The sequence below is a fragment of the Lissotriton vulgaris genome, chromosome 4_1 (assembly GCF_964263255.1).
Source record: "Lissotriton vulgaris chromosome 4_1, aLisVul1.2, whole genome shotgun sequence".
NCBI classification, from domain to species: Eukaryota; Metazoa; Chordata; class Amphibia; order Caudata; family Salamandridae; genus Lissotriton; species Lissotriton vulgaris.
The window spans coordinates 1,955,152,967-1,955,169,313 of NC_141691.1; the positions used below are offsets into that span (position 1 = coordinate 1,955,152,967).

Consider the following 16,347-nt stretch of genomic DNA (forward strand, 5'->3'; position numbering starts at 1 on the left):
AAGAAATCAGACAGACTAAACGTAACCAGAGAGATAATGTTGCTACCATAGTGAAGAAAGCAGAGCAATTTCAGCGAGATAAGGAGGTTAAGGATAAGGAAGTGTTTGACCGATTACAGCGTATGACTGTAGATAAATGTTACCCCGCTTTACCAACGGAGTTGGAAAAGAAGGAAGAGCCAGTTGAGGATCCCTTAATGTCTTATCTTATGAAGTCGCCACCTCCGTACGTACAGGGTACCGCAGCTCCTGTGGTCCCTGCCGTACCTGTTCTTCCACCTATTCCTCCTCCGCCTGTTCCTCAACCTGCACCCGTTCTTCCGACTGTTCCTGTTCCTTTGTCTGTTTCTATTCCTACTGCTCCTCCGCTTCCATATACTCCCGTTCCCGCTACTGCTCTTGCTACTGCTCCTGTTTTGTTAACCCCTGCTGTTGCTACTGTTTCTACTCCTTCTCTTGTTAGCCCTGTGTCTTATTCTTCTCCCTCTACTCGTAGTCGCAATTCTCCTCTTGCGGCTAGCTTCTTTCATTCGCTCGGACCTGTTCATGGGTCCGCTGGTTCCGATGGTCCTCAGAGACGTAGTCAGCTTCCTGGAAACAGAGAACGCGTTGCGCTATATAATATGGCGATGGGTTGGATGGTAAATCCTCAGAGAAGTCCACCCCATGTTGTCCTCGAAACATTCTGTCAATTCAATGTGCCAACCCAGAGATATGTGTTTAATGAAATGTGTAAGTTCCTTTATGATCAAATAGCGGCTGATGCGCCTGACAAGGTGCTCACCGCTCTGTCTGATCTCCAGCCTCAGTTCGCAAATGGGCTGATAGTGGATACCAACGTTCGACGTGCTGTTGAACGATTGCTATCTCTTCGTCCCGCTCCCATCCCTCATGCATTGTTTGTTGAGGATATTGAAAAACAACCAGACGAGTCTGGCCAATACCCTATGCGGGAAGTTCCACCAGTGTGGATGCCAGGCGATGCTACTGCTATTCCTATTATTCCGCCGCATTTCCAGAGAGTATGGATACATCTCCCATGGAAAAGATCGGAAGTGTTGCAGGTGAAGCAATCTTTGCCTGACCCTCGCAAAAATCCTGCAGGGTATTACAAAGAATTATCGCAGCTCGTAGATGCTACGATAATGAATCTTGCCGATATCGACATGTTGTTTGGCAATGTCGTACCGCAACCGGTATGGGCTAAGATTCGTCAGGAAGATCACGCAAATGAACTAGGTGGTGATTGGGCGGCCATTGTAGCGGCAGATGGGTTGCAAGTTGGTGGCGCTAAGCCTGAACAGTTGATTGCTGCTCTCCCTCAAAGAATAATAACATTAATGAAAACTCTTATGCCAGCTATGAAGGTGAATTGGGACAAGTTGTCAGCCTGTAAGCAGAAGAAAGATGAGAGTGTTTCCGACTTCTTTACGAGGTTCGAGGAAGCATTCATCGACCATAGTGGTCAGGATATGGGCACGGAGGGTGGTCAAAGGTTGTTTGTGGATAAATTTGTTTCGAATTTATTGCCCGATTTGAGCAATAAATTGAGAAATTCGGAAAGTGCATGGGCCGTTTCTACTTCGGCTCAGATATTGGCTACGGCACAATACTATGAGAATAGAGAGAAAGAAGAGATTGACCGTGCTGATAAAAAGACGAAAGAGCTAAAAACTAAAGTGTTGTTGCAACAAGCGTATCCTCCGCGGTCAAATCAGAATAATTCGCAACAGAATAGGTCACAGCCACAATCAAACAGATCCCAAACCCGTAACGATTCCTCCTCCCAAAGATCCTCGTTAGGGTACAATCAATGTGCTTATTGTAGACAGGAGGGACACATTAAATTCAATTGCCCTGTTTTAAACGAACGTAATAGTGGTAACTCAACTAGAGGAGGTCGTGGTGGTTCGCAGCAAACATCCCGTGGTAGAGGCCGTGGTGCTCAGAATGATCGCTCAGATAACTCATCCAATTCTAATAATTGTTTCGATCAACGTGGATCATCGCAAGGACGATCTGCGCAGTATAATGTAGACGATTATTACGTCGATCAGGGAACTGACGACAGTAATTACTAGGACAGCCAAAGACAAGGAGAGGGAGTGGTATCAGTTCCGGTTGATCAGAGAGGGCCTTACGTCGCAGTTGCTACATTGGGCGTCGTTGAGCCTTTTCTGTTGGACACTGGTGCAGCGAAAAGTTCTATCATGTATTCGAAACTCCCTGGCGCACCTTTGTCTGGCTTAACAAATGTTTCCGTTGGATTCTCTGGCGCCCCTGTTAGCAATCCAGTTTCGCGCCCTTTGCCCCTTAAAATTGGGCCACGTGAGCTAGAAGCTCCGTTGATTTTAACCACGGGTTGTGGCGAAAATCTTTTGGGCCTGGATTTGCTTAAACGTTTGTACGCAACTTTGTATTGTTCTCCTGCGGGTGTAAAGCTTACGTTGGGAGAGAGGGTTGTCTCTCCCATGTATTTGTCCCTCGATAAGCTCCCACCGGAATTGAGTTCTCTTCCTGCGTCTTTGTGGGCAACAGGTCCAAATGACGTGGGCCTGCTTGATATCTCCCCTTATGTTGTTCAGTTGAAATCTAATGTGCGGCTGCCACGTATTCCCCAATATCGTATCTCCCTTGATGGTGAACGAGCACTGTTGGCGATCATTTATGATTTGATCGAGAAAGATGTTATTGAAGAGACTCGGGGAAACGTGTGCAACAGCCCTGTGCTGCCCATTCTTAAACGTACTGATCCTTCAAAACCGCCTGTTTATCGCTTTGTTATCGATTTACGGGAGGTAAATAAAATTGTGGTTCCTCAATTTCCTGTTGTGCCTGACATCACGGCGCTACTGACTCTGATTCCAGCTTCTGCATCGTGGTTTTCGGTGATTGACTTGAAAAATGCGTTTTTCAGCATCCCGATTGCCGAAGAGAGCAGGGACCTTTTCGGTTTCTCTCTCGGTGGACGCAGCTTCCGGTTCAAACGCGCTCCTAAGGGCTACTGTGAAAGTCCATCTATTTACAGTCAAGCCTTGAAGGGTCAACTGGATGCATTTAGGTTGCCGGTTGGTGCGGCTTTGATCCAATACGTCGACGACTTATTGGTGGCTGCTGATACTCAGGACATTTGCAAAATTGCTACGGTGTCGTTGCTGCAACATCTCTGTGAGTTAAATCACAAGGTGTCACCTTCTAAACTCCAATATTGTTGTCAAGAAGTAACCTATCTAGGTCACTTATTGTCAAAGGAGGGAAGGAGATTGACCCCAGAGAGAATTGCAGCGATTGCGCGAATGGCTGTGCCAAAAACCCAAAGAGATGTGCGTGCCTTTCTAGGTATCACGTCGTACTGCAGGCAATGGATTCCTAATTTTTCATTGCTAGCGAAACCATTGGTGGCTCTTACGTGCAAGGATGTTTCAACTCCTTTACCATGGACGGAAGAATGTCAGAAAAGTTTTTCTGAACTGCGTGATTCATTGTGTTCGGCTCCTGTGTTAGGTACCCCTGACTACGGTAAGCCGTTTACGTTATATGTTCACGAGAGGGAAGGTTGTGCTTTGAGTGTTCTAACGCAACCTTTTGGTGGTAAGCAACGTCCATGTGCATATTTTTCCTCGACCTTGGACCCAGTAGCTAGAGCGTTGCCGAGTTGTCTACGAGCAACAGCGGCAGCTGCGGTCTCCATCCGACAATCAGCAGGATTGGTCATGGATAATATGCTCACGGTGATGGTTCCGCATGCAGTCGATACTCTTTTGAATCGAACGAAAACTCAGCACTTGACGAGTGCGAGGTTGTCTGGGTACGAATTGACGCTCTTGGCAAGCCACATTCAGATAAAACGTTGTAACGTTCTGAACCCGGCAACCTTGTTACCAATTAGCACAGAGTCAGATGAAATAGCAGAACATGACTGCTACTTGAGGACTGAAGAGGAAACGAAAGGTCGAGTGGACCTTAAAAACACCCCATTGGAAGATCCGGATGGCACTCTGTATGTGGATGGGTCATGTTTTAAGTTGCAGAATGGCGATGTAACTACTGCTTATGCTGTTGTAACATTGAATACTGTTGTTGAGACTGCAAGGTTGAATCAGAATTCTGCCCAAGCTGCGGAGTTGATTGCTCTTACTAGAGCATGTGTGTTAGCGAAAGGGAAACGCGTGAATGTGTTTACCGACAGTCAATACGCGTTTGGTGTTGCTCACAGCTTTGGACGATTGTGGAGAGAGAGAGGTTTCTTGACGTCGCACGGTACGAAGATTCAGCATGGCCAGCTTGTGAATGATCTTTTGGATGCATTGACTTTGCCTACGCAAGTTGCGATTGTTAAGTGTAGTGCGCATCGTAAGGTGACGGATGATGTTGGCCGTGGTAATGCGTTTGCGGACGAGACTGCTAAGGAGACTGCCCGGAACCTTAGCACTCGAATGTATGTGACGAGTTCGGTTAGGTGGCCTACAGAATCGAGTATGTGTGAAGATACTATCGAGAGTGTGAAAGCCATTCAGAATGAGGCCACCGAAACTGAAAAGACGAAGTGGAAAGAAAGTACGGGAAAGTTGGATGCGAGTGGTTGTTGGATTGATTTGTCGGATCAGCAAAGATGGATGTTGCCTGATGCGTATGTGCTGGCCGTTGTGACAATGGCACATGGGTTAGCACATATTAGCGCGAAAGGTATTTGTAAGTTGCTGGCTGCTGTGTGGAAGAATGATGGCATTACGAAATGTGCTGAACGTTTGGTGAAGAATTGTATGGTGTGTATAATGTACAATCCTGGCAAAGGAACCCCAACTCCTCCTGGCAGTTTTGCTCCCCCTTCGTATCCCTTTGAGGTGATTCAATTGGACTTCATCCATATGGAGCGATGCAATAACCTGAAATACGTTTTAGTTGTGGTTTGCGCATTCTCCCGATGGATCGAGGCCTATCCCCTCAAAGACAATACTGCTTTGTCTACTGCGAAAATCCTACTGAAGGAATACTTTCCTCGGTATGGAATGCCTAGAGTCGTGTGGTCAGATAACGGAAGTGAGTTTGTTGGAAGTGTGATGAAGAGTGTGTGTAAGGGCCTTGGAATTAATCAGAAATTCCACAGCGCCAATCATCCCCAGTCAGCTGGATTGGTTGAAGGGTACAACGCCACCCTTAAACTAAAGTTAGCGAAGATTCAGGCTACGACTGGTCTTTCGTGGCCTGACGCTTTGCCTTTAGCATTACTGTCAACTAGGGCGACTGTACACTCCCGAGTAGGGCTTAGTCCCTATGAAATAGTGTTCGGCCGTCCTGCGAATGTGTGGGGGGTTCCTAGGCCAGGAATGTTTTCTGATCTTGAGTACCCAATGTTGATCGATTATCTACATGACTTGACTGCTAAACTGAGGTTAATTCACCAACAGGTTTACGACGCATTGCCGACGCAGACAGAGGGTCCAGGCCACCAGCTCCAGCCCGGAGACTGGGTGGTGACAAGGAACTTTTCACGCAAAAATAACCTGGACCCGAGGTTCACCGGACCCTATCAAGTGCTCCTGGCCACGAGGACTGCCGTTCGTCTTGAGGGACGTAAGAATTGGGTGCATGCTACGCACACCAAACGAGTCCCCATCCCTTTGCCGGCAGACCCGTGGGTAAGGAGAGGCATTGCGTCATCTGAAACAGAAACATTGCCGGCGTTTGTGCCTTTTAGCGACGCACAGCTTGTTGAAGAATCCTCAGCGCAGCAGAAAGACACTGTTGAACAATTAGCATCAAAAGACTCAAGACCAGAACACTCAACTGATCAGCAGGACGCTGTCTCTTCAACGGATCCTTTGTTTGACGAGCAGACACGTCCTGGGAAAATTCGATACTTTTTGCGATCTCACACTAAGGACAAATAAAAAGATCCTGCCTTGCCGTATTGATAACTGCATTATCCCGTTTTCCGTGATCAGTTTTGAACTTTCGTGTTACTGTAATTATTTTGTATATATATTGAGCTTCATTCCTTGTATTTTTGCCTTTACAGCTGAGAGACTTTGTTTTTGCAAACGTACATATTGTGCATTGAAGGCCGTAGGGCCGCGCGCGTACTTCCTTCTGGACAGTAGGTCTTGACGCTAGGTTAAAGGCCGTCGGTTCCTAGGAACTCCTAGGGATTGACTATTGCTGCACAGAACGAAGTGCGTCAAGAAACGTTGCGGACGGTCGTAGGGAATGGCATTCTCGAAGCTGAATGATTTGGAGGGAGCTCAAGTCCATAGATTCAAGCTGCAGCAACTCAGTCGTACCAAATGTTTCATATTCCAACTGTTTGTATTGTTTTTGACTGCTTCTGCATTATTGGCGGGTGGGGTGTATTACACGATGTCTTACTTCTTACCTGCTACACCTACTCCTACTCCTTACCCTAATCTTACCTCTACTGCTTCTCCCCATTCCTTTCACATGTTACCGGAACACGAGCAGGCTAGACGTGTAGAATTCCGCAACAATTCCTTTATTCAGCTCCTCCATCAGCATCAGTTAGTGGTTAACACTACTAATTGTTGGGTGTGTGGGTTGATGCCACACACTACGGATAAGGGAATTCCATATCTAGTGTTACCGTATAGTTCCCAAGGGTCAGCTCGAGCATTTCAAACAATGTTTCGAAGCGCATTGGGTTTCCACCCCATTCGAGAACCACGTTCCCCCTACTCTGGTCCTACCTCGTATCAAAAACCTTTGTCGATAGCAATAGAGGATTTAGATAGTGAGATCTATGATCCTTCGCTTATTCCCGAAGAAGAGCTACAGGCCTATAGAGTCCTAAGTAGAGGTGAATATAGTGTGTTCACTAGCGAAAAGCAGCTTAAAAGCTCGCCTCCGATATGGGTCGTACCCCACACTGGTAATTTTTGTCTTATGGGTCGTGGCCGAAGATCACAAGCCCGACTTGGAGCAAGTGCTTGCACTGAAAATTACATTCTGCCGATGTTCTCGTCCCCTGTGTTTCTGGCTGCCAAGGGTACATACTTTATCTGCTATGATCGTGCATACACATGGTTGCCCGCTGACTTCATGGGCTCATGTTTCATTGCAAATCTGTTGCCTCCGACGTTCACTGTAGATGCCTATTATCATAAGACTAGAGTTGTGCGAGGCGTAATTAGTGAAGAGGATACTGCCGGTCAAGAGGCAGGAGACTTTTTCAAGGGTTTCCTCCCGTTTTGGGGACCTATGGTCAATAGTAGGAACCTGAGACAGTTGACTCGAGTGGTAGAATCGACAGCTAATATTACTGCCAGTGCCCTTGGTAATATCACCACCGAACTTCAGGCGGAGAGACTTATGACGTTACAAAACCGTATGGTTTTAGATGTCATCTTAGCAGATCGAGGTGGGGTATGTAAGGTGATCCATTCGAGCTGCTGCATTTTCATTCCAGATAATGCTCCTACTGTATATCAAGCCATCTCGAGGTTGCATAAGATCTCCGAATCCATACACGTGGATGTAGGGGATTGGACGCTACTTGGATGGTTTTGGGGCCTGATGTCGACTTGGGGTTGGAAGATTCTGATGATCATCGGAGTCGTTGTAGTGTTCCTGTTCACGTGTTGCCTTTGTGTACAGTGTGGTCCTGCCTTATGTGGCCTCTGTGCTACAACGTGTATGAGACAACCATCTGTTACCAAGGGGACTCGGTTGGACAGAGCTATGCTACAGCAACATCTCGATGGTCTGATGAATATTGAATATGATTCCGACTAGTGCTTGCCTACATGAGGGCAAAAGGAGCGTCTGAGGTTCCGTGACAATTGTAAGTGGTGTTTTCGACTTGCACGAATATGGTCGAGTCTGGTATCTACGAACCGCAAATGACGAGTTTAGTAAGTGTGCGCAGTTTCGCTGTGCTAACTTGAACCGTTCGTTTGTTATGTGGGTTTTTCATCTGTACCCACGGGTTCCATCTTAGATACGGCATCCATTTTGTCTCTTGCCCTCAAGTAGCCAGCGAACGGACGATGTCCGCTTCGCGACCCTGGGACTCCCAAGATATTTGCGGAAGACACATGTTCTTTGTGGGTGTCTTTATGACGAGGGGGTTGCTACTGTAAGGCAGATGGCGCCGCTCGAGGCTCATCTTGCCGCACGGACTTATTGTCTCAGCCGTGCATCTCATTAGGCACGTCCCTTTGATGCCTGTATCTCGTGTTTTCCGATACCTCCCCTTTTACACCCTTTCCGATCTCCCCACTGTCTCCGTCTTCCTCTGCACCTGTCCTCGTTCCTATTTTGATCTGTTTTACTGCTGATTGGAATTTGCTAATGGTGGGAAGATGGTCTTTACAGTTGGGAACCGCCAAATGTTTCCGCACTTATGTTCCGGACCTGATGTGTTGCAAAGTGACCAAAGTGACCCCTCTGGGGGATAATGGTGGGAACCGGGTTGTAAACTTTTGTGTTCAATGTAAGCCTATGGGTAAAAACTGTATAAAAGGAGCGATCCACAGAACCAATTTGAAGCAGTCTCCCCAAGTTGCACGCTGTGTACTTGCCGTGATCTCTGTGTTCCCTGCAGCAAATAAACCTTGAATCTTTGACGTCAAAGGAAGTGTCCCGTGTCTCTGTGAATCGTACGCCGGAGCAGGTTACCCACGAAGGTTTCAGGTGTTGTGCCCTGGCACCGCTGGGTCTTAAAGAACCCAGTCCTTCAACAGGGCTGCATAGACAGCACATGTGAGGATGCAAGGGTACACAAAGGCAATTAACAGGCTTTGTTCTGTCACTAGCAATTTCACCAGGCGCAGCATTAACATGCCGTGTGAAATGAGCGACTGCACACGTGACTTGGCTAAAAGTTTGGACAAAATGACCTCTGTGTTAGAAATAATGCAAACATCCAACTCTGGGGCAAGCGCTCTCCTTGGCTCAGCTGATAGTGAGGACACCTCCAGTAGGAGCAGTAGGAACCCTACTCCAACAACTCAATTGACCCAGCGCAGGAGTGGAAGGCGTGCTAGTAGTGTACCTGAACAAGAAGGCATGCAATCAAAGGACCAACCTGCTTCCAGCCGCCTGCGCAAGAAATAACTTTTTGAGTGGCAATTTATTCATCATTACTGCATTGTGGAAGCTGTCTTATGTTCCATTTATGGACATTTTCGTTTCCTTCGTTTTTAATTTAACATTTCAGCACAATGCACTATGGTTTGTCTGTTGTGGATTAAAACAACAATTGCAAACATGAGTCTGTAGTTTGGCTTTTCTTACCTAAAAATAATTTCGTGTAATCTCTGTCCTTCTTTGTCGGCCTGCCATTGCCCAGATCTTGCTACAGCCATTCTAGGTGGAGGTCTGTCATCATCATCAGATGAGTCAGACTCACTCCCTTCAATGTCTGTGCCTTTGCGCATGGCCATGTTGTGCAGCATTGCACATGTTGTAACAATTTTACAACAGGTTTCAGGACTATATTGTAATGCTCCTCCACTTTTGTGTATGCATCTGAAATGGCTTTTGAAAATTCCAAATGTACGTTCAGTGACCCTACGTGTACACTGGTGTGCCCAGTTGCACTGTCTTTCACTTGCATTTGCAGGATTCAAGTATGGTGTTAGGATGAAATCATGCACTGCATAGGCACTATCACCGGCATGTGAAAAAAATATACTAACTGTATGTTCCATTTTCAAATGATGGATGGATGGATGGAGGTTTGCATGAGTGTTACTCAGCTAGCAGGTATCCGTCTCCAAACTGACCAGCACTCAGACGTCTATGAATTGCGCTATGTCTGAAGATAAAGGAGTCATGTGTGCTCTCTGGATACTTGGCCACAATGTCACTGATAATGTATTTGGCATTGCATATGATCTGGATGTTGAGAGAGTGGTAGCTTTTTCTATTACGAAATACATATGCAGTGCCTGCAGGTGGAGTGATAGCAATATGAGTTCCGTCAATGCATCCAATCACATGTGTAAAACGTGCAATTTGATAGTAATCCAACTTTGTTTCCTGTATGGCTTGTTGTGTATTTGAGAAATATATATGATGTTGGAGTCTCCTCAGCATTGCATCCAGGAACACATGAAAGAAGCGTGGTAGGGCACTTTGTGACACTCCACCAACCTCTGCAATGACACTTTGAAAAGACCCTGAAGCCAAAAGGTGCAGTGAGCACAATACCTGCACATGTGTTGGAATTGATTGTGTCCTGGCTGTAGGATGTTCCAAAAAAGGTTCCAATTCATTAATGAGGTCCAAAATGGTGTCTGTATTTATCATATATCTCCTCCTGAGTCTGCTGGAACAGCGTAATGCGTATTCTGAAGATTCACTCCTGTCTCTGTCTCCTCTGGGCAAGAGCTTGAATGCGCAGCCTCCTGGCAATCAGGTATAGTGCAGCCATTTTGGAATTTAAAATAATGCATTCTGGGTGCCTTTTTATACTTTTTTTTCTTTTACCACCTGCTTGCATTTGGTGTTAAATGCGATTTCTTATTTTGCGATTTTCAGAAATTCGCTAATTGCGATTTTTACATACATCCTGTTGCGATTTCTTAAGCTGCAAATTCTTGTTTGCGAATTTCACAATACTCAAAACATGCAAAATAAGGAATCGGAAAAAAATTCTCAGAAAAACACTTCTCGCACACTAAGAAATCGCAAATATTGCGATTTCTTAAAAGTGCGATGCGATTTTTTCATACATGACAGTACCACTTTATTTTGTCGCAAATGCTGGGAAATTGCGATTCGCAGCGTTTGCGACATAAAATAACCTTGATACATCTGCCCCTATATGTCAGGAAAGATTTGCTTTTAAAGGGGAAGAAAAACATTAAAATTAGACCACACACATAAGGGGACTTTGAAAACAGGCAAGTGGTTTCTTTGTGAATACATTAAGTAGTCTAGTGTATTATGGAAACTTTTGGTAACTATGCAAACAGGCTTGATACATTATGAAAATCACATTTTACATCTGCCTTTATGACTTGAGCCCTATTTCTATCCATTCCAGTAAAGACAAAAAATAAACACATACATATTAAACATATTCTTTGCACACTGACCTAAATGTGTAAATACATATGTATGTTGTTTGCATGTATTGCAGGACAGTACCTTACTCTTTGCTCTCAGCTGGCTGTCAGTATTGGAGGACAACAGCTCCTTGCAGATTCCAACATTTCCTGCATCCACAGCTAGAAAGAGAGGGATACAGCCATCCTAGAAATTGGATTAAGAGAGAGGAAGAACAGAGAAGAAGAAGTGATGACTTTCAGGATGGTAAACCTCTTGCACACCTTCTTTCATAGAAAAGGAAGCTATTCTATTTGCTTACTTGTATACACTTGGATCCCAATATATGTGACCCAGCCACCAAACCACATCCATTGTCCCCAAAGACCCAACCACTTTTAAATGCTTCAAATACTGGACATCTAGCACCGCATACAGTATTGTGGTAAATGTGGGTTCAAAAGTGCCCTGGTGTAAACCACTTTTACTCCAGCTACACCAAAAAATTTTGTGCACGATTTAGAGAGTGCGGCAAAAAAACTGGGACTAACACGCACAAATAGGTAGACAGCAGTACTGCTGCCATGCTGGCATTTTTTTTCCCTCTGCTGAAAGTGAATGGTGAGAGTGAGCACAGAATGCAAGTGAGTGTTATTTAGTGATAGCATCAATGTAGTTATATTTGGGTCTGAGGGCCTCATTTATGAAAAGTGACGCATCGCTGCGAGAAAACAGCGATGCGTCACTTTTCATTGCGCCCTCCTTGCGGCACTAATGATGCGTCATATTTACAGTATGACGCATCATGTCGCAAGGAGTTACAGATGCGTCAGCATTTCCGACGTATCTGTAGGCGCAAAAATTAAGCTTTGCTTGAGTGTGTCACAAAAGTGACGCAACTCTAGCAATGGGTCATTACACATGGGCAAGTCCCATGTGAAATGTACCTGCATTTGCGTCCTAAAAGTGGCGCAGTGAAATCTTATAGATCTCACTGTGTCACTTCTATGACCCTCACTTGCGTAGGAACGCCCCCCACAAACATTAAACTTGGCGCAGGTATAATGTAGGGCAGGGGTTTACAAAGTGACACATCTACCTGGATGTGTCACTTTGTAAATATGGAGCAACAAGGCATATTTTTTACGTCGCTGGTGCATCACAAAAAGTGACGCACCAGCAGCGTAAAAATGACGCAAGGGCTCATAAATAAGCCCCTATGTTTCTAAAGGACAAGGCATTTTTTGTTTTCTGAATTACTTTGACACTATTCAATGAATCTGCACCACACTTTCCAAACTCTCATCCAGTTTGGGTCCCTCAGGATTTTCAAGATCTGTCAAGCGGTGGCAAGAAAAAAGGGGATCCCAAAAATGTGATTTTCTTTTTTAATTCCTATAGTTGTCCTTGCTCTTCGATACAGAAAGGACAGCTAAAGGGAATTACACTAAACCTGCCACAAAGTTAGAACTATACACAAAGATTGTGCTTTTATTTGGTTTGTTGTAAATCCATGCAGTAGTTTTCGAGAAATTATCATTTGAAGAGGTGCTTGGGTTGGGCATGAATTTATGCGGACTTCGGGCCGAGTTCTTTTTGCCAACGAATATTCTGTAGCCACCACTAATGTCCATATAAATAGCGCTCTATTTGTAGGTGTCAAAATGCCTGTCAACAGGTTGGGAAGGCATGCAGGGGTAAAAAAGATTAAAGAAAGCTACAATCAGGGGCGGCTCTAGGCTCATGGTGGTCCTGGGCAGGGAGCGTAGGTAGTGGGCCCCGGAAGAGGGGGTCCGGGCGGGGTGGAGCGCGGAGGCCAGTGAAGAGGGGGGGGGGGGGGGGAATCAGGGTGCTTGGAAGTGGAACAGAGCCGGAGGCCGCCAAATCCCTGCCAGGGGACCCCAGGCAAATATGTATCCATCCTCAGAGGATTATTATATTAAGGATATATATTGGCGTGGTGGCCCCTAGGGTTTGGTGGCCCTGTGCAGGTGCATAGATTGCACATGCCTAAGGCCGCCCCTGCTACAATCACTGTGGGTCAAACATAGGCGTTAAGAGAGAATCGGTGTTTGCAATGTAGTGAAATATCCGCAAATCGGATTGATGAGGTTACATTTTACAGATATTGTGACAGTTGGGAAGTTTGATTTTTGATTTATCCAAAGCTTTAGCGCTCTTTGTCACATTTGCACACAATTAGGCAGATGCTTGGCATGTTTAGATTGCTCTTTGTGTTTTTTAACTTTGTGCATATTCATTAAGGGTGGGTATTTTTAAAAGGGGGGTACAAATTGCTAATTTGCTAATCTCTATGGAATAATTTGGCAAAACCAAATGAAATATGGGAGCTATTTAGTATGTTTAACCTTCTAGGGCTTAGGCATGTTTTGTGCAGAGTCATCATGGGGGGGATTAAATGTAGGGGGTCAAAAACAACTTCATCTGCTAATAAGTGTGCTATAATCAATCTGCATGAAATTTGGCAGGCTCTTAATATGTTAACCCCAGTGCAGGAAATTCAGGTTTCATGCAGGTCTGGGAAGTGGAGCAAAAGTAAATAAGGGTGTCAAAATGAATTTATTGGCTAATAGCCTAAGCACAATTTTACAGATCTGCGCAAGACTTGGCAGACACCATGTTTAGCTTACTTGTGATATTTTTAATTTTCAAGCAAACTATAAAGAAAAGGAAACTTAAAGGGGTGATGAAAAACAGCATTTCCCATTTGAACCCTGATAGGAATGATTGCTCTCAGCTAGGGAAAGATGCCCTCTAGGGAATTATAGCAAACTTGGCATACAACTGAAACTCAAGGAAGTGCTGTTACTTGGTTTGGAGTTAATCCATTGGGAAGTTTTCAATAAATTAGCATTAAACTCATATATCTGTGGGCTTGAAAGAGTTAGAAGTAAAGATATATTGAATGCTCATATGCAGACAGTATTCAAACTCAATTATAGTTAACGTAAGTTTGCACCGCACTGTAACACTATGGTAGGGAAGCCAGCTCTAAGAAGTGCATATCGAAAATGTATGAGCTTCCAGATTCGGACATGCACAGTAGGGGATCGCTGCCTGCTAAATCCTGGCTGCTCATGGAGGGATGAGTGAGTAGTTCCTATTTCAAGCATGCCTGTTTGCCCGACCAGGTTAAGCGACTTAATTGTGTTTTAAGCCTAGTGTATAAATAGTAATAAGAAATATAGAAATGTTTGTAGTATGATCATTTTGATTAGGGGAATCTTTCCCGCCAAGGACAAGGGTGGTGAAAGCCAGCAGGTAATGCTGTCCATTAAACTGGTCAGAACCTTGCCATAGTTTGCACGCTTACGTTTGTCTTTATATCTGGACACTTCAATACCCAGATATCGAAGAGTTGAGTTGCACCATCTTAGTGGAAAGGAGGGCTGAAACTCCTTGGTTGCTTCAGTTAGAGGAAAAATATTGGACTTCTCCCAGTTTATTTGAATTTCTGATAACCTTCCAAAGTGAATTAATATGCATAGTACATTACTCAAACAATTTTGAGGGTCAGGTAGGTGTAGTGTGATGTCGTCCGCATAGAGCGACACTAAGATATGTTGCGTATGGTTCCTAATTGCATAATGGTGGTGGTGTTGTAGCAGCCCAACAGCCAGCAATTCCACCACCAAGTCAAACAGCATGGGCGACAGTGGACACCCTTGTTGCGTGCCTCTAGTGATAAAGAATGGTGCTGAATGCAACCCATTGATCTGGACTCTGAACGCGGGGTGGTAATACAGCAAGGCAATGCCTGACAGGAATGCTGGAGGGAAGCCCTTGCGCCGAAACTATTAGGTAGTCCCACTCCAGAGACATTTAGGTCTTGGTTGACCCCAAACTGCTATTTATCTATAGTGCTTGATTTTCCCTAGGGGCTTTTTACTTTAACATTTTAATAACTTATATTTATGGTGCCCCTTCACCTATTGTGGGGAATTTTAGTATATGGTTTCTCATTACATTTCTCTCTATTGTTCTAAATTGTTTTTGGGCTTTTACTGTGTATTGTCCTTTACTTTTAAACTGTTGATATTGCTTGAACCTAGTACGCACTGCTCTGGGGATTACCTACCGTTTGTTTTATTGCTACCAGGGGTTACGAGCTTTCAGAATTGTATTTTACCTAACCAGGGTGAGTTTATTGAATTGGTAGGAATATCCCCTCCCCAAATTAATACCCCTATTTCTGATAGTTGTATCGCTATTGTGTAGTTATAGTTAGGTAAGAGTTTCCATAGGGAGAGAGTTTTTTTTATTTTAATAATAACGTTAACACGGATTGATGAATCTTCACATAAATTTATAATAACAAAGCTCATCCACCTCAGTAGTTCTTTCCTGGAAAGTTTTTAGGTGATATGTCAAGCGAGGGTTGAGATAAAGAGGGTCCCAAAACATCTTTTCCTCATGTTAATCCCCTTAGGAAATGTTGAGATGGGTCACAGTTGAACTGAATTACACCAAATTTGGCAGAAAGTTAGAACCAAAGGTAAAGTAAAGTTATATAGCTAGGTATGGTAGTAAGACCTTACTTTATGTTAAAAAAAATACAAATTGACTGGAAAAAACCTAAGGTAATAATATTTTAGATTACATTAAAAAGAAAAATCGAGAAATGCACTGAAAAAACAAAGTTTAAAATTATGTTATACTTAGGTGCTGAAATATTACAAAAACCCATGTTTAAAACCAAAAAAAAAACACTGAAATCCACCAGTTATAGTTTATTCGGCAAACTATAACTTGTGCCAGCACCATGGTCTACTTATGACCTTGCATATTACATCACTCATGACATGTTAAATGACATCACTGATTACATCTCAAATAACATCATTGATAACATCACTGATGACATCATCTCAGCTACTGCTCCTTAAATTACTAAATATGCCCTAGATCGTTTTAGAAAATAGGTAGAAAAGGGCCCACAAACATATGCAGCACAGATTGAATACACGTAGAAAAAGGAAATACTGTAGTACAGGAGACAACTCTGATTCACTATGGTGAATGGTATAACGTGTACAGTTTAATTACCAGTAAACCTAAAAGTGCAAGCTGTATTTAATTTACAGAAAGTAGAAGCTGAGTGCAACTAGTGTGAGTTGCAGACGTATTTTTTAAATTGGTTGTGGATTATTTACAAGGCCTGTTGGCAGAACATGGGCTAAAAACGAAAGCTTCTCGTTATAATACGTTATCCATTTATGGATTTTTGCAAACATACAAACGTTAAAGAGTTTTCACACAGTGCTATGAACAATTTCTATATAATACGGAGATTTTTAAAGAACAGATTTTTATTTCGAT

General features: G+C 44.0%; 1 protein-coding gene across 1 annotated transcript in view; it reads right to left on the bottom strand.

The window, feature by feature from the left end:
- The window catches only part of LOC147724750 (uncharacterized), a 427,049-nt gene that overhangs the window by 314,149 nt on the left and 96,553 nt on the right, over positions 1–16,347 (bottom strand). The window contains exon 5 of the mRNA XM_086966280.1: positions 11,110–11,214. Within this exon, the coding sequence (XP_086822406.1) occupies positions 11,110–11,214 (105 nt within the window). The remainder of the gene's footprint in view (positions 1–11,109; positions 11,215–16,347) is intronic.